The following is a 20,423-nucleotide window of genomic DNA, read 5'->3' as shown; positions in this document are numbered from 1 at the left end:
ATGATTGGTTGCTTGTTTCCTCGATATTCCAAGTGATTAATACCACTTGACTTTAATTTCATCCAACTTGATTCAACCATAAACGTCGAAATCAAACCAGCACACTACCTCTAGCTAACACCAATTATAAATAACTCACTTATTTTTGTTAATAACTACTACTTCCTCCGTCCACGAATAAATGTCTTCAACCATGGACGATGGCGTGGACGAGTCGAAGGAGAGGGAGGTGGTGCAGCCATGGCACGAGCAGCTAACGCTGCGCGGGCTTGTAGCAAGCGTGGTGATAGGGTCCATATTCAGCATTATCGCGATGAAGATAACTCTGACGATTGGGATCACTCCTCACTTCAACGTGTCGGCGGCACTTCTCGCCTTCATATTCATTCGGACATGGACAAAGGTGCTTGCCAAACTGGGGATCGCTTCTGCTCCTTTCACCAAGCAGGAAAACACCATGATTCAGACTTGCTCTGTTGCATGCTACAGTATTGCGCTTGGAGGTTGTTTATTTTTTTTTTAATAAATTTAAATACTTAAATTTTGTTAATTGGTGTTGTGAATATGATTTAGGAGGATTTGCGTCGTATCTGCTGGCGATGAACAGGAAAATGTTTGAGTTATCGGGCGGGTTGAGCGTGGCAGGGAACAGTCCGAGTAGCATAAAACAGCCCGGGATCGGTTGGATGACTGCTTTCCTGTTTTTAGTTTGTTTTGTAGGCCTATTCGTCTTGATTCCTCTTCGAAAAGTGAGTGTTTTTTTGTCCATGTATTATGTATATCTGGTGTTGATTGGAGTTATCTGATGACTTTTGATTTTAAATAACGTGTAGATATTGATCATCGACTACAAATTGACATTTCCTAGTGGATTGGCTACTGCAGTACTAATCAATGGATTTCACGGCAGAGGAGACAAAATGGCTAAGTAATACACTGTATTTGTATTTTTTTGACTAATTTAGTGAAATGTTTATTGACAAGATTGATGAATTTTGTAGGAAGCAAGTGAATGGATTCATCAAGAGCTTCGCCGGCAGCTTCGTGTGGGGTTTCTTCCAGTGGTTCTACACAGCAACAGACAACTGCGGCTTCTCTCAATTCCCCACTTTCGGCCTCCAAGCAAAGAAACAAACGTATGAAATTAAGAACTATCCATTGTTGTTATGAGTTATGAGAATTAGTAGTGACAAATTGTGTACATGTTTGGGCAGATTTTATTTCGATTTCAGCTTGACATATGTGGGCACTGGCATGATCTGCTCCCACGCGGTTAACCTGTCGTTGCTGCTCGGTGCTGTCGTTTCGTACGGGCTAATGTGGCCGCTCATCCACCAGCGCAAAGGAGACTGGTTTCCAGCCGACATCCCGGAATCCAGCATGAAAAGCCTCATGGGCTACAAGGCCTTCATCCCCATCGCCCTCCTCCTCGGCGACGGCCTCTACAACTTCGTCAAGATACTAGGCATCACATTCATCAACATCCGCAACCGGAGGCTCAATCAGAACTCCACTCATCCTAACTCCACCGCAGTTAATCCCACTCAGGACGAGGTCTTCGTCAGCGAACGCCTCCCCTTCTGGATAGCAGCGGTCGGTTACCTCATCTTCGCAGTCATCTCCGTCATCGCAATCCCCTTCATCTTCCCCGACCTGAAATGGTATCTGGTGGTGATGGCCTACGTGGTGACGCCGTGCCTCGCCTTCTGCAACGCGTACGGGGCCGGCCTCACCGACATGAACATGTCGTACAACTACGGCAAGGTCGGCCTCTTCATCGTCGCCGCCATCTCCGGGAAGGAGCACGGCGTGCTGACGTCGCTCGCCGCCTGCGGGCTCTTCAAGTCCATCATCAATGTCTCGTGCATTCTGATGCAGGATTTCAAGACCGGCCACCTGACGCTGACGTCGCCGAGGGCGATGCTGCTGAGCCAGAGCGTGGGGACGGCGCTGGGGTGCGTTGTGTCGCCGCTGAGCTTCTTCTTGTTCTACAAGGCGTTCGACATCGGGAACCCGGAGAAGGAGTTCAAGGCGCCGTTTGGGATAATATATAGGAACTTGGCGATCATCGGAGTGGAGGGGTTCTCGGCGCTGCCGAGGCATTGCTTGCAGCTGTGCTACGGGTTCTTTGCGGCGGCGGTGGGGATAAACTTGGTGAAGGATATGTCGCCGGCGAGGGTGGGGAAGTGGGTGCCGCTGCCGACGGCGATGGCGGTGCCGTTTCTGATTGGGGGATACTTTGCGGTGGATATGTGTGTGGGGACGCTGGTTGTGTATCTGTGGCATAGGTTCAGGTCCAAGACGGCGGCGCTGATGGTGCCGGCGGTGGCGTCGGGTTTGATATGTGGGGAGGGGCTGTGGATACTTCCGGCCTCGATTTTGGCTTTGGCCAAAGTGAATCCACCGATTTGCATGAAATTCTTGGCCGGGTAGTTAGTTAGTAGTACTAGTAGTAATTTGTAAGAATGAAAACTAGTAGTAGAACTTTGTTAGGTTGGGTAGTTATAAAATCTACCCATTTCCTACAAGTCTATCATCTGTGTATAAGAAATATATACTGTCATTGATAACAGGAATACGAGATACTCCCTCCGTCCCATTATATATATATTACATTTCTTTTAGGCACAGATTTTTATATAATGGTATTTATTGTTTAGTAGTTAAATAAAAAGAGAATAAAGTAAGAGTTATAAATAAGTAGAAGAAAAAAAGGGAGAGATGTTAAAGTAAGAGAGTGATAATCGTATTTCTTTATTGCCATAAAAAGAAAATGTGTCACTTATAGTGGGACAAAAAAATATATATATCTCACTTATAGTTAGACGGAGAGAGTAATATGTTTTTACTTTTTAGAGACCGGTATAAAAAAGATTTACTTGGTGACTAATCTAAAAATCTATGCCTTTCTACAATTTATGAATAATCTTACTACAAAATATGCTTATGGCCTCATATTTACATACGTGTGTCAGTGACAACCGTGTTTTACTTTAAATTTTTGAGGGGATGCCCAGACTCCAGATCTGAAATGGTGATAATTTTCAAAAGAATTCAATAGTATAATCACAACTTTTACTATTGTTAGTTTGCAACCAGATGCGGATATTTAGTAATATTAGGAGAATGACAATTTTTAATAAGGCAATTTAACAATTGGCTTTAAAATAATCAATTAATTTGTGTTAGTCTAAATTTTAATTTTAAATTCGCACAACTAGATCAGAAAATAATATTGAAACCTTTCATAGATTTGATGTAGGAGTAGTAATTTTAAATGTTAGCATTAACAAATACACCACCCTCAGATCTTTATGCTTGGCAGCAGGAAAAGGGTCCCTTCTCCCCCTCTGTATCTCTAAAAATCTGTCATAGCAAACTTGCCTTCAGCATTCACCTCATCTTCTTTAAATTCTCCACAATATAATCATTGTTGAGTTTAATGCAACCTTGAGTTTCCACGAGTGGGCCAACTGACTGACTAGTACACGAGTGAATAGATAAATTTCAAAGACAGGCTAGATAACTGGAAAACATCGTAGATCAAAAATTTCAACATTCATGAAAGGGAGTTGTTTCGGTTTCACATGCTATGATTTGTTAATATTTTTTTCAGACGATTTAAAAGCCATTTAAAAATTTAAATATACACATGACTTCCTATCCCTTTTAGATATTAAATTCAGAACATCTTGTTCTTTTTGGCCTTATGGTCATGGATAATTTTATCATTTTTAAATTTCAATATTAAAAGTGGAGTCATACTGAACTCGCTGACTCCAATCATTGATCCACAGAAAAACGGGTCTCTCTAAGTTGTGATGAAATATTTTCTCTACTTTACAAATCTACATGTATAAATTCAAGTTATAACTAGCGATTCATGTGCATAAGCTTTTTGGACCTGTTTAATAGTCAGACATGAAACTCTCTCTGGTTGGGAACTTGTAAAAATGATATGCCAGTCACTTTTAATATGATCTTTAGAATAAACTTCACTCAATTGCTAACATTGTGAAGGTGCAAAACTCTGTAGATACTCTAGTATTTCTTGTAAACAGTATAATTTTCTCGTAAATTGATTACTTTTTTCTACCAAACGATCACTATAGACTTATAAAATACTCCTATTTCACTTTCATATGAAAATAAAACAAAATAAATTAAAGTACTGAAATGTGACATTCCAATTAGTTGCATCTTTATAAGTGGCGGTAATAATAGTTGCAAAAATATAAACTCTGCCTCGTATTTATAGCAATAATTGGCTAATTTACAAAGCCTACATGAACAACAAACCTTTAATGATTCTTAAACAGAGTAACAGTAGGCCTCCTCCAGAAGAATATTTGCAATACCATCAATCATCATAATATACAGGTACAAAATTAGGAAATTATTATACCAGCCAAAACATCACTCTTACCCCGCGCAAAAATGGTATAAACTAATCGAATGGCATCAAGCCACCCATCCAAAGATTCCCAAGATTCAGCAACCTGCAGTGACCAATGACATGACATCAAAAGCAGAAGAAGAGAGCATGAAGTTGATTTTTAAATACAAGAAGATAGGCTTGGTAAGCATAAATATCTAACCAGGAAAACAGGTCCATGAGTTGTGTCGATGCACAGGCCAGCACCAGGTGGTAGCGTAAGATCAGCACATGCCGATACAGAAACAATATCCGCAACATAGACTCTGATGACCGGTATACTGGTTGGCGAATCCACTGATCTCGATGAAAGGCTCAGGGATGCATATCTCTGTTCAGTTTTGCTAATCTGCATGAAAATGATTCTTAAGTTTCATTTGAGAAAGTAGCATTATGACACAGAAGAGGATAGCATAAGGAAGAATAAGATAATGTGCTTGAAGAATCTCATGAAATATAGCAGACAAGTAACCCTAGTAAGAAGTCCATAGATAAATTTTCAAATTTTGAACTTTTTAAGTAAAAATGGTCATAAAGGATAAAGAGACCAACAAAAAAAAAAGGTTTTCTGAAAGTTTACAAAGTTCATAGGAATAGGGTTCTGAATTTAATCCTCAAGTTCCAATGTAACTGAAATTTGAAGATAGCAGGTTATCAAATGATTGCATTACTGCTTCATATGGCACTTTGCATTCTTAATTTGCTTAATACAATTGATTCGATGCTTGCTGGCGGCTCAATATGTTTCACACAAAGCATAGTAGTGATAATCCTTCTTTTTTAAGCATAAGCAAAGACTTCCTACCTGTTGAAGCCCTTCATGACTCAGTACAAATTGAGAACTTTTCCAATCACTGTGAGGTGCAACTGGGTTCCCAACAGGCGATGCTGTAAGATATCCAACCTTTAGATATGGCAACGGAAGCTGTAAAAATACAAATTTGTTCAGATGTAATTATTTTGAGAAAAGATGTCCTAAATTATTAACTAGTTTCAAGAAGATATCTTAAAGTGCAAATATGAACGGATGTCTATCTTATCCCGCTGTCAGAACAAGGAGAAGATACAGCAAATATGAACAGATGAATGGCACATTACTATATACATTACTTTTAGACCATGCGTGCTAGGACATGGGACAAAATATCTTATTACGAGCTTTTGACCAAGTTCCAACAAGTCAAGCTGAAAAATATTAAACTGTTTCCATATCAAGTCATCTTTACAATTAGTGATGATTGAAAATCTGTAATACATCTTTGCTTTGGACTTACTTTCCAGAGGTTGTCATGGATTCACCTTCAGATAAATACTATGCTATGAGCATATCTTTGTAACAATGGACTTACTATACTATGCAATGATCTCACTCTATGGTATGCAATGGGCCCTAGCCAAGAATGTCTATATACAGAAAATTTATCATACATAATTCATGTTGGTTTTATATCAAATACTTGATGTTCACATTTCAATAAAATTTTGCATAAAATATGAAGGCTATTCTTTAAAGTTTTTTATTATAAAAGTATTATTTTAACTAAAGCCAGACTAAAAGTTTTAACTGAATAATGAGTACACAGCTCTATGAAATTTCATTTTAGGTTATGTGTAGTTTTTGTGTTAACTTCTAGACAGATAAGGGTGTTACCAGGGCAGATATAAGGGTGTTTATCAAGGCAAAAATAATTTCCATACATAGGCTCAATTAAATGTCCAAGGCCTTTAATGGGAAGCATGAATCACCCCTTGCCTATAACAGTTTTCACTAATGACTGTTTCTCACGAGCAGGGACCACTATTTATCTTATAAACTACGCTGCATATTTCAATGCTGTTGAAAGGTTTCGTATAGCCACGTCCCACATCGGATACAATGCTCATGCCACAAATTTATGTATATTGTTGCAATGACTCATCTAACAACTTCGGTTAACTATATTGACAGGTATTTTATAAACTGTAATGTTACAAGATCAACTGTCAAACACCCAATTTCCAAGCTCTTAAAATTGAAGGTCAGTTATAACAGTAGTATTGATCAAATAGTTGCTAACTTGCTATCAGAGCTTTTTGTGTCACTGTATCGCTACTGACCATACCCTGTGGCCTTGAGGAGTTACAGGTATTTTGTAAATAGTAGGAGTACTAGTATTATCACAAGGTCAACTGCCAAATTTCCAATTCAACCTCTTATCATCCAAAAGTATAGTATTGATATGGGTGTGTCTAGTGACTCTAGTCTAGGGGATGATGTTCTCCAATCACTGAATAAACCTATAGTGTTTATCATACAACAATGAATTCGACCAAATTAAATGATAGATTTGAAGCAGATTCAAGTGTAAATTAAGAGATCTGATGACTTTATGAGTACGAGGGATGCAAGATAAAAAAACAGTTGAAGAAGTGAATACTCACCATAGACCGCACAAGCTTCAAAGCACTACTGTAAACCTGAACCGCAAGCATTAAACAAATGAGGTCGTCTCTCAAGGTTTCTATTTCAGAATTCAGATAGTAGAATATTTTTTTAGTAAATAGAGAAAACTGTCCAGATGAACAGAGGAATTATGCAATGAACGAACTGACAGAACAAGAACGCATAAAATAATAGACATGAAAGAAAAGAAGAGCGCACAGCAAAAGTGATGTGATGTTTGGATATTACTTTAGAAAAGAATAAATTATATAGTCAGAGATAACAAATGTCTGGCCTATAATCTACCCAATTCATCCCACAAAGGATGACTAATTTTCCATATTCATCTCGCCCATATAAGATAGCACTTTCCCTGTGAAACGCGTCAATTATCATTTACTGAAAAAAAAACCTTGTTAAAAATGTTGGTTTCAATTGTTATATAGTTTCCTTGAAATAATTGTAAGGAAAATAGGACGAATATCATATTTACAATGCCAAGTAAATTAATTTTAGCACAACAAAAAATTCAGGTTTTACAGTGATGTAGAGGGAGTAGTGTGATCATTCTAGGGTACTTCGTAAAAATGAAAAACAAGAGAAGATGTAACAGGGAAATATAAAGAATACTATATAATGATCAAACAACAGTGTGCTTACTGAGTAATTAGGCTTCAATGCATGTGCAGCTGCAATATATATTGCAGACTGGCTGTACAACTCATCAGGTGATACCTCCTTTGCAGTTACGTATCCTCCAGTTCTTGATATGTCCTCTGCTAAGCCATACTGCAAAATTGGGTTAATAAGACCGATGCATGACATCCTTTTTCTAATTCGCCGTTGTACATAGCATGTCAAAATTTATCTTCTAGTATATATTAAAATTATGAAAGAGCAAGACTAGTGCCAAACTAACCAGTACAGTTCCAAGATTGTAAATTGCCCTATGGAAATCAAACTGCAACTGTATTGCTGCACGAAACTGTAGACAAATAAGGGTGTTATCAGAGCATAAATATTTCTATACATAGCTCAGTTAATGTCCAAGGCCTTAAACGAGAAGCATGAATCCCACACCTTGCCTATAGCAGTTTTGACTATTGTCTGTTTCTCACGAGCAGGAACAATTGCACTGAGTTCCTGAAACATCAATAGGAGTACAGGACAAAGAAAGTAAGTCTCCAGATAGTACATGCATAAAGGGTATACTGCTAAAGCATATCATTATCATCTTATTACAGGGTTGACTAGAAAGGAAAAAGTGGTTTCTATAGATGAGATACTATTAAACGAACCTGTAGAGCAAGTCCCCAATTATTAAGCGCCTGTAAATTCATGTTAACATTAGCAAATATCAAGAAAAAAGTAGAATAACAGTAGGGAGTTTTCCCTATGCGAAGGAATGAATTGAAAAGTATTTGAAACAAAATGTTCATGAACATAATTCCTCTATTCAGCAGCTGTATTGCAATACAAAGGGTTATTCACTTTTGCCAGACTGAATGAAAATATCTACCTGAGGACTGTTCCAGTTGAGTTGGACAGCCTTTTCATAATTCTTTGTAGCCTGCAAATAAGAGAACAACAGTATGAAACAATACTATTATGCAAAATCTTTACAAAATAATGAAAGACATTCATGTGCTTAACCATGTTACAGGAATAACACTGGAAATCTAAATACTAAGAAGTCATGTGGCAACATATTATATCTGGGAACACTTGAAAAGATTAGTCATCTTTCAGAAAAATAGTAAACTACATAAAGAAGAACAAATACCACATCAATAAATGAGAAATCAAAATTTTCTACAAACAGTTCAATACTTCAACTGAGTAGTATATAACTTCAATGAGTAACATCATGCACACTTAGTGTTATATGTGTATCTGACTATCTGTCATTCTAGATTAAGAATGAAAGCAACGTGAGAAGTTGACATAGTTAATACACTTGTGGATATAGAGAGCACCACCACTTATAACCATCAACTGCTGTCACTATTAATAATCATCTCTAAAGAGGCTTCTAATCAGCAGAAAAAAATAATAATCTAATATCCATGTGCAATATTACTAAAAAACTGTTAAAAGATCAATGGCTCCCAACCAAACTAATATGCACAGAGCTTAAAATGGGACGAAATAATGTTTCTCCCTCTTTAACTTCTACATTTTTCTTAAGTTTTCCTGGTGGATTTAACTAAATCAATGCTTCAACAGGTAGAGCTTTAGGACATAAAGTTCAATGTCACTAGCTCTCTTTTAAAAAAATAAAATAAAAGGGCACCAGATCTGAACATAATTTATGGACAAAGTGATCAAGAAATCAAGATATTACAGTAAACACAAGGATTCAGCTCATAAATAGAAAGAACGCCAATAGAACCAACCTGTTTCCAGAACTCCTCTGCTTCCTTTGTCCGACCACGCATTTTAGCCCGGTCAGATATTGCTATAGCCCAATTATAGTAAGCCTAACATACGAAGAAAAATATCACAAATCTCCATTTGAATAATAGAAGCTATTTAACTGTTACAAAGTAATATATGTAAAAGCAAGAATATATGTAAAGGCAAGAATTTGTCTCCAAAAAACAGCACTCGTATCAGTGACACATACATCATTAAGTGTGGGGCAAAGGCGAGTAGCCTCCTCATACTTCTTACATGCTTCTTCAAGCAAAGCATCCTTAGAAGGAGAACTAGATTCTGGACTTACATTATCTGCACTTTCCTGCATGCATCGTGCAAATCTCAGATAACCTTATAGCGTTGAAGAAAATGCAACTTCAAGGATATAATTTATAGGTTGACTACATCAGTTACTGATAACAGTAACTTGAGTATCCAGAAGCCATGTTAAGCACAACATATTCACTCTTAACTTTTAATACCATCCAACATTTTCATGGCTTAGTAGCTGGCTTGAGGAGAAAACCTCAAGGTACCAAAAATAAAGTTCAAAGTGTAACGAAAAAATGAAAAAAAACATTTATAAAGTCTCATCACATTACACCACTCCGACCTGAAGAACAAGGGCCCAATTGTACAGTGCATCATAATCCTCTGAATTTCTTTCTAAAGCAGTTGCATATCTGCAAATCAATGCAAAAAAGATGAGATTAACTAATGCAATGTTCTTGTAGGAGTAGATATCATATGGAAACAGATGTTAAAGCTATGACGAGTTTATCCGGGTTAGTTTTCTTATGCATAAAAACGAGTCTGGACTGCTTCTAATCATTATCACTCAAAAAGTTTTGCACCAGGAATTGGTATACATATATATGTCACTCAAAATTGGCACTTAGAAAACACACTTGGTGATTTGTGGCGTGATGAATTACTATTACTCATAACAAAAAAAAAAAAGAAAAGAAAAAATGAACAAATATATGTAGCAGTTACATCATATATATGCTAAAGATAAAATTACTACCTCCTGGCAGCAAATGTAAGAATCCTTTGACGAGATCTACCTTCCTCATCAAGACCGGTGACACTATTAATCAACTCCATAGCAGCATTATTCTGCTCGATATGAAGTTCCGAGTTTTGTTGGCTGTAATAACATAAAAATTTCAACCAAAAGTTTTGATCCATCATAATAAATTCAAAATAACAGATCAGAGTAGATTATGTTCCTTTGCCTTAAACATAATTGGATACTTAAATAAATCCTAATGAATCGCACTGACAATGCTTTAAGACATTCAGTTTATTCATAGGTTCAAAAGTTTGCACACTTCTAGCCAAGTCTGTATGATCGGATTTTATTTGTAAATAAGGATTTAGATATCCAAAAAAAATTGTGTTCTGGATCATGTTACTTAAAACTTCTTCCAAGAATTACTCTTGGAAAAGAAATCAGTATTACACTATCCATACAATTGAATATCAGTCACCTACAGTTTTATTTGTTTCCTGACCCAAAACCATTTCAAGACATTTAACAGTTCTGAACTTAATTATTTCTGTGTTGCTCAACTTTGATCTCTCTATGAAAAGAGAATAAGTATCCCACTCAGTTCTGAGGACTTCTAACGTTTTATGTTTAGACACTTAAGCACCAAAATCCTTCCAATTTCCACTAATTTCAAATTTAAATCACTAAAATACACCAAAAGATTTAAGAAAATGAATACCTACAACTTAAGTTTAAAGTGATCTAATCTAGCTACAGAAAATGCAGCAATTATCAGATTCCCACTAATCGAGCATCAATTATCATCGCTAGATAACTTTGTGCCATTAGACTCAGAGACTGAGCACACCTAGATCCGATATCTGACCGCATTACAATCAGTTGTGCATTATTAAGATATTTTTTAAAAGATCAATCCTAGAACATTAACACTGCAATTGACTAACCTATAAGGAGTACCGGACTCTCCGCCGTCGTTGACACTCGCATCTCCACTCTTCAATTCATTGAGCAGCTCTCTCATAGTAAATGTCCGATTCCCCTTCGTGTTGTCTCCTGCCTTCGAATCGCTCTCCACCTCTTGGTGCAACTGCGCCACGCCTGAGTCCGCATCACTTAATTCTCTCGAGATTTCTCCTTCCGGCGCAGAATTCGACGCCTCGGCATTCTCCGGCCGCACTTCTTCCGATCTCTCAGCATCCGGCTGTTGTCCATCAGTATCGCTGGGATCAGACTTGTGGAGATCTGGAGCTTGGGTCGGCGGCGCGGCGGCTTCAGCAGCTAATGGTTCGGGTGATCCGTTCTGTAATTCGGCGTGGTCGGGATTCGTAGTCATAGTGATGGCAGTAAAGATTGGGATATGGGAACCGGGAGAGGGAACAGAGATCTCTCCCCGACTCTCTCTCTCTCTCTGTGAATACTGAAATGCAAGTATGCAACGACTAATTGTAGTGAAATTCTATTCTATTGTTCCAGTTATATTTTTTAAAAATTTTCATTGACACACAACAAAATTGATCATTTCTATTCTTTTTCATAGCCCCATTCGCCGTAAAAGGCCCATTTCTCAAGTACATCCATTCCAACTAAATTGAGTTTGTATTTTTTTTTATATTCTAATTAAATTATATTTTTTACTTTTTAATATAATAAATATTTAATCACTCTTAATTTATCTAATCATATATTTTACTCTCTTTTTATCTTTTCTATTTTATTTGTCTCTTCTACTTTTTAACATAATTTCTTAAATTTATGCTAAAATTTTTTAACTCAACTTAATTGGAACAAAAGAAATACTAAATAACTCAAGTTAGTTCGGACGGAGGGAGTACTAAATAACTTATTTCATTACTACACTTTGTGTTGCTTCTTAAAAGTCACAATAATATTAGGTAATTCAAAAAGAATAGTTTGACGTGCACCAAAGATAAGATTTACATAAAAAGAATACAAAGGGAAAAATATAAGTAAGCAACTTATTTGTTGTAGTGTCCAAGTAACGAATTGACATTAAGAACACAGACCAAATGGCTAATTGCTGCATTTCTAAAGAAATATAGTACAGTATTTCGTATGAGGTTAATAGCTTACTTTCATTTTTCAAAGATGATGTTCAGGAAATCAACTATATGTATATGTCTGGGGTAAACTCATAGCACAACCTTGACTCAAATGATTTCCTTGTTAGAACATGTTGCCACTTCACTTGGAGTCCATAGCGCGGGCAGTAATACAGAGTGAAAATTCATAAATGCAAAAGATACAAGTTGTGCTTTTTTCTATGTGGATGAAAGAAAGAAAAGTAAAAAAAAATAAAAAGAAAATGAAAAACCTCCTGAGCTAAATCTTGTCATGGAGGGTGACTACCAAATCATGAGCATCATCCAAGAGTTTCCAGACGTCGAGATGACCAGCCATGCTGTTGCACTCCTTCATGATTTCATCCATGCTGCTATAGTTGTCTATGATCAACCTCCGCTTTTGAAGCACACAAGCAGCTATTGCATACAGTAGCAGATCCTCCGTTGGTGGAGCCTTCAGCCTCATTTGTCGCCAAGCAGATTTGATCATTCCAGCTCGAATTGCTGCTTGATCTGCCCACATCACTTCCCACAGGCAAAGCGTCTGCTCAAACGTCAGCTCCCTTCTAAACAACACTACCACCATTCTATACACAAAAAAACAGTCTTCCGCTTGAAGATTCTCCAAGTGCCTGTACAGATGTGAATCCTTGCATTTTATGATTTTTGAAACAATGTTCAGCTGTCTCCTGATTCCAATTTCATCAAGACGGAAGTTATGCCTAGCTCTCCGCATGAAACCCACAAAGCACCAAAATGCCACATAGTCTTCCTCTATCACGGATACGATTGGAGAGAGCAAATCGCTCATACCCTGACAATAACCGATCTCAGAATCGTACAAAGCATAAGCTTCAAGGATAGCAACAAGACGACCTGCGTGATAAACTCTAGATGGCTCAAGATGATCGTAGTCCTTCAATCCAACACTCTCTGCTAGTTGCCGGGCCTTGTCTTTTGATACTGAAGCTTGACAAGGAGAATAAATTACCCATTCAGCATTAGCCCGTATAGCATCAAGGCGTATGATCCGCTGCCATGTTGCAAAATCTTCAACTTTATAAGAGACAGGCCTCGTGATTAGATTGCCAAGAGCTGAATACACAGGCTCATAAAGATTATCATCTTCAATTTCCATTGATGTGATAAGAGGTTTGGTGTCCTCCAGATCATCAGAGGAATCAGAATCCAATGGGTCCGTTTCAGCTTCAGAGGTGTTTTCATTAGTAATTTCACCGTTGTCTTCTTCCTGCTCCACTAACTCCCTGTGTCCATGCAACTCAACAGACGAACTAGTAACCTCTGTTGATTGAGAAGGTCTGGTACTTGTAGCTTCATCCAGACTTGAAGAATCAAAAACTTGACTGATATCTTCCCCATCTTCTTCTTCGCTATTGTTTCCAGATGCATCCTTTAATTTAAAACTCTTTTCACCACGTTTGGAAATTTGACGACACTGTTTCCGTAGCTCTGCATACTCTTTCCTGTGGTAATACAATGAGTATAAATAAGTTGCAAGAGAAAAAAAAAAAAGATGAATCATATAGCAGGGGTTAGAAACAAATCAAGATAATATAGAGTGTCAACATCCACAATGATCCCAACTGTTCTATAATGGAAGGTTTTGTGCAAACATGCACTTGTTGGAAATTGGAAATCAAAAAAACAAACCAGACCCATTTTATGTCAAACACCCTTGGCATGTGTCTGGCACGATGACAGAAAAAGACATGAAAATATTATCACCTAATATTAAGATTGAAAAACAGCTTCGCCATTTATGCAGATGTTCAAACTTCAAACCAATTATTTCTACATAAACCAGATTTTGAGGAGGCATCTAGTGATTATGAAAAAACAAAAGAAGAAAGGCTATTCACTCACTGTTTTAACTTTTAATCAACCTTGCAAGTCAAGTACTTAGAAAATTTGATTCTAGCTTGACCTAACCTCATTTGAATCTACCGACTGATCTCAGTGAAAGAGCTGCATAAAGACATAACTGTAAACAAAGAATAGCTTCCCAGAAAACAATACAAGAATATTGGACCATGTGAGACTTGTTAAACATAGGACCAAAATAGGACCATGTGAGAGTTAAACATACTCCCTCCATCCCATAGGAGGCTTGTATACAACTTATAAGTGGCTTGTTCCAAAAAAGGAAGTTTTTTACACACAAAAAAACACAACTTTCTTAATGTACGTGCCCAAATCAAATAGATTACTCATAATGTGACGGAGAGGGTACCTCTTTTGAGCTTTAGTGGCATCTCTCTCACTCTTTGAGCTTCTCACATCATACCTGTTGACAAACAGCCCAATTAAAAAAAATTAGTATGCAAAAGCATGGTGAGAGACAGAAAAGGGGGAAAAATGCACTATCATATGATGCAGCAAGAATATACAGATATACTCTTCTTTCGGGAATGTATAATTGTTTCATAATGAATAACAGCACATAATCTTCGCATCCCAAGAGCAATTTAGTAAAATTACAGTTTAGTCTTAAAACAACCATGCTCACCACCCTCTTCATTAACGTCAAGCATAGAACCTAGATTTTTTTCTCTTTTTTGGTGGGAGGGAGAGGGATTGTTTTTAGGTTACAATCTCAGAGTCATATAGTAACTGAAGTTTTTAGCTAGTGACCAATGAAGGATTTATCTTTTCATTACAAAGGAAGTGTAAACACCAAATAGACTCATAAAGAAACCATTAAAAGCTTTAAGAACGTGAATTATCAGACTGAATATGAAAACAATGTCATGGCAAAAGAATATCCACAACCTTTTATCAGAAAATTGTGAAGTGCATATCATTATGTCATTGAACAGTTCTTGCCATAAGCTACATACCCTCCGTCCCACAAGAAATGCACTCTTTCCTTTTTAATCCGTCCCACAAGAATATGCACTTTCCAATTTTGAAAACTCTTCTCTCTAATGAGGTGGGACCCATTCCCCACTAACAATACTTTTAATTACTTTTTCTCTCTACCTCTCTCTTACTTTACCAATTTTGCATTAAAACCCGTGCTGAACCCAAAGTGCATTCTTTGGGGACGGAGGGAGTATAATATAATTCATTACAGCCAGCATGTTGAGAGCGAGATCATAAGCTTATAAAGATTGCTCGTGCAGGGGATGATGGATCTAAAGCAATTGGAACTTCTCAAATTGAATGATAACCAAAGTTGCAATAAAACGGTGAAAACAACAAATGAAGAAACTTACATTCCAAGAAGGAAGGGCCAAACCTCCATCCGTATGCTAGGTTCAACACCCTGCAACAAATTAGATAAATAATTGAAGTTAGTAAATAATGATAATAATGATATACAGAGTAAGATCCTGAGAAAATTGCATTGAGGTTGTAACACAATTTTTGCCTAAACTAGGAGCATACCCCAGTACGGATTTTCTTCAAAAATTTGACTCCTCCATCAGAAAGTCTCCCATCAGCATCAAACAAACCCTTCCATTGTTTGGCCAAGAGAGCATGCTTCCTTCTCCTTTTAGGCCAAGGAGATGTATGGCTTCTGCCGTAAAGAATTGATCAAAAAATATAACATTCCATCGCAAGAAAAAGAAACAGTAAGTAGAATGCAGATGAATAAAAGGTGAATGGGAACTACATAATCTTCACATCAACTATGCACAATCCTGACTATTCCCTAGAAGGTAACTCGAATGACTTCTTGAGTCGGTGTAAGATATTAGACCTGTACGAACCGAAGGTATAGCAAAAGCTACATTTTTTATCCTCGGCTGAATTCAAAATGGTAATTAATTTGTCTTTTAACTCTAGGAATTTGATTATCACCTTCCAGATATTACTAAGAAAGTCCCAATTCTAACAACTTTCTGATTGCCACAGGTACCTTTTGGTCACCAGAAATCTTCTAATTCACCATATCAGTAGTCAGTACAGACAAATACAAACTCCTAAAGTTAAAGAAGAATTGTTAGGCTTTGATTATTCTATACTTCTAGAATTAGACAAGAGCCTCCGGGATTGAGAAATGAGGAAGGAAACGCTAGGAGAGAACGAAAAAAAGAAATTTTTGGACAATGAATGAAAAAAAAAAAGGATCAAAACCCCCAAAGTGTGAAGAAGAAGAAGAAGAAGAGTGGGAAAAAAAAAACTAACCGATTAGAAGAAACCAGTGAGGAAGACGAGGATGATGATGAAGAAGCAACGATTAACAAAACCGATCTCAAATGACTCCACGAAGAAGATGACGATGACGGCGTCGTATTAAAGATGTGGCTCCGCCTCAGCGTCTTCATCAATAGTTGTTTTTGTACCAACATTTATGATAAACCTAATTATCTGACTACTTGATCTAATTCAAACCTATAACAACAAAAAAAAAACTCTCCCAATTCCGTAAAAATCTGCTAGGGTTACAGCTAAAGATGAATTTGGATGATGAAAAGTAACGATTGATTTGATTTGCGTTCGTCTTTACCTACGGGAGGAGTAGACGAGGGTAGCGGCGAGCGCGAGACCGGCCATGGCCGTGACAGCGATGGCTAATCCGACATTGAAAGAGGAGGGAATGAGGACGTTTCCCCCTCCGCCGGAGCCGCTGCTGGCCTCCGCGAAAAAATAGATCCTGCTGTGATCATAACCGCCGAGAAAGATCTCGGGCATGAACAAGAAGGCAGCCGCCGCCGACGTCAGCGTTGTAAGCACCTGAGAAATTAGTATTATCCCCTGGCGCCTTCTCACTCCCGAGCTCCTCAACACCATCACCAAACTCAAAAACGCACCCCTTTTTCCCTCATCACTGCCTCTTGCTTTCTCAGGGGATCGCCCATGGAATTTAAACTTAAATATAATATTCCTATTTAATGAGAGATAGTTAACCGATATTAATAATCATTTTTTTCAACTCTACCATTTTCCTCCCATTTTTTTTTTATCATAAATGCAATTTCCAAAACTTTTTAAATGTATTTTTCAACTTATTCTATTCATAATTATGTGATTATGTCCGGACGTAGAGGTTGTCCAAAACGTTTTAAATTAATTATCAATATTTATCAAAAATATTAAGATGTTTCTGAAATTCGAATCACAATATCGACCATTATTTTCAAAAGTGCGTGCAATGATAAAATATTTCATATGAAAAGAGAAGGTGCTTTACGAATATTCTAAAATTAAATAAATTTGGCAAACTTGATTCAATTTTATACTCCGGTCATCCTATTTTAAGTGATCTAATTTTTTTAATTGAGATATCCCATTAATAACATGTTTCCTAACATAGAAATGTTATTTTTTCTATTCTATGAGTATTTCTCTAACTTTATTTTCTATATACTTAACTCATAAAATATGCAGAAAATATTGTATTGAAAATGAAACATTTCTCATTAAACATAATGAGGATGGGATTACATTAATATTATCTAGGAAAAATAGAACTTTCACTATTTCTCTAATTTTATTTATTTAATTAACAAAGTATGCATAAAATCTTGATTTAGCAGTGTCTGATTTGTGTCTAAATCATGCCAGCTTTGCCATGAGTCTTGCCATGAAGATGTTAGCAGGCAAAATAATTAATGGACGGACCATAATATTTAACCGGTTAAGAATGAATTTTGTCACTGTTTCTAAATTTGTGCATTTAATTAAAAAAGGGGTTTAGTTATCCCCCATCTTATACCTATATTAATTTAAATTTCAATGTCATTGTATAGGGAGAATCTTAATTAAGTACTAGTCCTCATTGTTGCCTCATGACTCACGGGACATGGATGAATTACGCCTTTTTAGGACCATTTTTAAAAGATAACTTAATCTAATAGGAGTACTACTATAAAATATCTAATTGAATGAGAGATCTATCATATTTCCCACAGCAATACTCGATTCTTATACAATCCACTTTTATAAAGTTTATTGTGCTATGCATCACTTTAATGGTGAAGCGGGATAAGTTTTTAATTTGATTTTTAATGTTTAGTGGCATTACAAGATCTTGTCTCCTCTTACTGTCTCGATGATGTCGGATCTACATAACAAATGTAGATCACTGCTTAAATTAAATGAGCAATGATAAACAATCAAATTTTGTACAACCAAAATAAAGTTATATTAATAATTTGATGTATTAGTTATATATTAAAATTATAAATATAATAAGTGGATAAGTTAAAAAGACTTATTAGTCTTTAACCTTATTTTTTATATTTATATTTGAATTTTCTTTCTATTATTTTTAAAATTTGAATTAAAATAGGCACTAGTTACATATATAATTCTAAAAGAATAAAAAATTTATAAAAAATCATAAATATATAACCACAATATTATGCACTTTCCATGTACTATATATGTATCTAATATTTTAATTAAATTCATAAATAAACCTATTCTTTTTTGTCAAATAAATAAGAATTTGGTTGTACAAAATTTGGTTACATATATTTATTGTAAATTAATTAAGAAACTCCTCTGCGCTTAGAGAATTATTGCACTTTCCCTAAAAGTTTGGTATAGTGTTTGGTGTTATAATTACAAAGTGTGCTGACCTACGATGATGAGATCTGCACAGCCAAACTTTTACAATATTAAAGTTGATTAATATATGACCCAATGCTCCATTTATGTCTATGAATTTCATTTAATTTTAGTTGTTAAAGTACTTTAAGGTTACTCATCAAATTTACCGAGACAATCACGTCTCTTTAAAAAGGTTAAGCATAATGAGATTGAGGAATGTGGTTGCATCTCCTAAATCCTAATATGTTCACATATATACACAATTTCTCACACTAAATTACTTCCCATCCAATTTTAACACAATACGTTTGATTTTAAAATGTACTAGTTCTACCGTAATTTATATGTAACAGTAACTGTTCTATATTGCCCATAATAATTGCATGGTGAAGATATCTTAGTAAAAGAATGATTTAATACAATACTCCCTCCGTCCTCGATTAAGAGTCACACTTTGACTGGGCACGGGTTTTAAGAAATATTATATTAAGTTGGTTGAAAAGTCAGTGGAATGTGGAACCCACTTTTTTATATTGATTTTATAATAAAATATGAGTGGATTGAGTTAGTGAAATGTAAGACCTACTTACCATAGTAAAAATGAAGTATAACTCTTAATTAGGGACTAATCGAAATAGAAAAGTGTGACTGTTAATCGGGGACGGAGGGAGTATAATTTAAGAATCTGGGAATGTTTTTGTAGCATCAGATGAAAAGAATAGTTACGTGATATTGAGGGAGTAGTTACTTTCTTGTGAGTATGCGCGTAAAATTTACTATGGAAACACACTTACTCGACATTCAAAATAATTACATTTGCAGTGAAAATTAAATGTACAAACACAGATTTTTCGCCCCCACATGGATATGAACCTAGGTCTACATTCAACAAGCAAGGGAGATTCGTCATTAGTAGATTTTTGAAAATTGAATGGCTAAAAATAGTTCTCAATTTTCGAATACGAAAGATTTTAGGTAGGATACAGTTAACATAAAAATTAGTGGAGTAGTATATTTCACGATGATATAAAAATATTGTACATAAAATAACTACATTTTGTAGTAAAATTAGTATAATTTCAAAATATGAAATTTTGCCCGTAAATTAAAATTTTAGTTTAATGGAGTACTACTATTAAAAAGCATAAGAAGTGAATATTTTACTATAGAATAAAATAATACTCCTAGTTATTTGTTGAAGTTGAACACGATATTACTCTATTTTATTTTATAGTAGTAGTACTGTTCGTAGTTAACTCTAAAATAAAGCCATCGTCAATATTGAAATAAAAAAAATATAAAGTCGAGATTATAGCGTAGTCCCGAGATTGCAAGATTGACTTGAGACCTATCTATATTGGATGATTTCAATATTAAATAATTATAAAGTTCAATCATAGAATAGTCCCTATATTGCTATGAGGAAATGGAGACCTCTGACTCAAACGTGCATATGTAAGAATACTTCCAAATTCAATAGTTTGAATGATAAATATACCATGCTCGAATTAATTTTTAAATACATTCTCT

The 20,423-nt window shown here is 35.9% G+C and overlaps 3 protein-coding genes across 5 annotated transcripts; 1 reads left to right on the top strand and 2 right to left on the bottom strand.

Annotated features, from left to right (window-relative positions):
• The first annotated feature begins 146 nt into the window (after nucleotides 1-146).
• LOC125216746 (metal-nicotianamine transporter YSL1-like) lies at nucleotides 147-2,624 on the top strand. The gene is made up of 5 exons (XM_048118512.1): nucleotides 147-503; nucleotides 574-749; nucleotides 834-928; nucleotides 1,002-1,136; nucleotides 1,215-2,624. Exons 1-5 carry the CDS (start codon nucleotides 182-184, stop codon nucleotides 2,431-2,433), a joined length of 1,947 nt encoding a protein of 648 aa, XP_047974469.1. The 5' UTR covers nucleotides 147-181; the 3' UTR covers nucleotides 2,434-2,624.
• Nucleotides 2,625-4,221: 1,597 nt separating this feature from the next.
• On the bottom strand, nucleotides 4,222-11,738 carry LOC125215954 (protein HLB1-like). The gene is made up of 14 exons (XM_048117542.1): nucleotides 11,235-11,738; nucleotides 10,303-10,425; nucleotides 9,889-9,958; nucleotides 9,484-9,597; nucleotides 9,254-9,337; nucleotides 8,377-8,427; nucleotides 8,156-8,185; nucleotides 7,938-8,000; nucleotides 7,777-7,842; nucleotides 7,518-7,646; nucleotides 6,857-6,892; nucleotides 5,241-5,360; nucleotides 4,599-4,784; nucleotides 4,222-4,499 (listed from the first exon to the last, which is right to left on the bottom strand). Exons 1-14 carry the CDS (start codon nucleotides 11,621-11,623, stop codon nucleotides 4,389-4,391), a joined length of 1,572 nt encoding a protein of 523 aa, XP_047973499.1. The 5' UTR covers nucleotides 11,624-11,738; the 3' UTR covers nucleotides 4,222-4,388.
• A 715-nt stretch (nucleotides 11,739-12,453) lies between these two features.
• LOC125214960 (rab GTPase-activating protein 22-like) lies at nucleotides 12,454-17,189 on the bottom strand. Of its 3 annotated transcripts, XM_048116221.1 has the most exons (6): nucleotides 16,846-16,957; nucleotides 16,524-16,730; nucleotides 15,780-15,915; nucleotides 15,608-15,657; nucleotides 14,623-14,676; nucleotides 12,454-13,855 (listed from the first exon to the last, which is right to left on the bottom strand). In XM_048116221.1, exons 2-6 carry the CDS (start codon nucleotides 16,685-16,687, stop codon nucleotides 12,631-12,633), a joined length of 1,629 nt encoding a protein of 542 aa, XP_047972178.1. In that variant the 5' UTR covers nucleotides 16,688-16,730; nucleotides 16,846-16,957; the 3' UTR covers nucleotides 12,454-12,630. The 3 variants fall into 3 exon arrangements, with proteins under 3 accessions (XP_047972178.1, XP_047972177.1, XP_047972179.1); XM_048116220.1 differs by lacking the exon at nucleotides 16,524-16,730 and having other exon boundaries at nucleotides 15,780-15,912; nucleotides 16,846-17,189; XM_048116222.1 differs by having other exon boundaries at nucleotides 15,780-15,912; nucleotides 16,524-16,982.
• Between the last annotated feature and the right edge of the window lie 3,234 nt (nucleotides 17,190-20,423).

The sequence above is a fragment of the Salvia hispanica genome, chromosome 3, assembly GCF_023119035.1.
Source record: "Salvia hispanica cultivar TCC Black 2014 chromosome 3, UniMelb_Shisp_WGS_1.0, whole genome shotgun sequence".
NCBI classification, from domain to species: Eukaryota; Viridiplantae; Streptophyta; class Magnoliopsida; order Lamiales; family Lamiaceae; genus Salvia; species Salvia hispanica.
Note: the sequence above shows the minus strand (reverse complement) of the source record. Positions and strands in the feature narration are given on the sequence as shown.

What these genes read in the sequence shown, in the direction of transcription:
- LOC125214960 (XM_048116220.1), bottom strand. Translation starts at nt 17,129, where the DNA reads ATGGTGTTGAGGAGCTCGGGAGTGAGAAGGCGCCAGGGGATAATACTA. An exon ending in CTCGTCTACTCCTCCCGTAG is followed by an intron (nt 15,913 to 16,845) that starts GTAAAGACGAAC and finishes TCTTTACGGCAG; the next exon opens with AAGCCATACATCTCCTTGGC. An exon ending in GCCACTAAAGCTCAAAAGAG is followed by an intron (nt 13,856 to 14,622) that starts GTACCCTCTCCG and finishes GTATTACCACAG; the next exon opens with GAAAGAGTATGCAGAGCTAC.
- LOC125216746 (XM_048118512.1), top strand. Translation starts at nt 182, where the DNA reads ATGTCTTCAACCATGGACGATGGCGTGGACGAGTCGAAGGAGAGGGAG. An exon ending in AGAGGAGACAAAATGGCTAA is followed by an intron (nt 929 to 1,001) that starts GTAATACACTGT and finishes TGAATTTTGTAG; the next exon opens with GAAGCAAGTGAATGGATTCA. An exon ending in CTCCAAGCAAAGAAACAAAC is followed by an intron (nt 1,137 to 1,214) that starts GTATGAAATTAA and finishes ATGTTTGGGCAG; the next exon opens with ATTTTATTTCGATTTCAGCT.
- LOC125215954 (XM_048117542.1), bottom strand. Translation starts at nt 11,623, where the DNA reads ATGACTACGAATCCCGACCACGCCGAATTACAGAACGGATCACCCGAA. An exon ending in ATTGGGCCCTTGTTCTTCAG is followed by an intron (nt 9,598 to 9,888) that starts GTCGGAGTGGTG and finishes CGATGCATGCAG; the next exon opens with GAAAGTGCAGATAATGTAAG. An exon ending in TCAACTGGAACAGTCCTCAG is followed by an intron (nt 8,186 to 8,376) that starts GTAGATATTTTC and finishes ATGAATTTACAG; the next exon opens with GCGCTTAATAATTGGGGACT.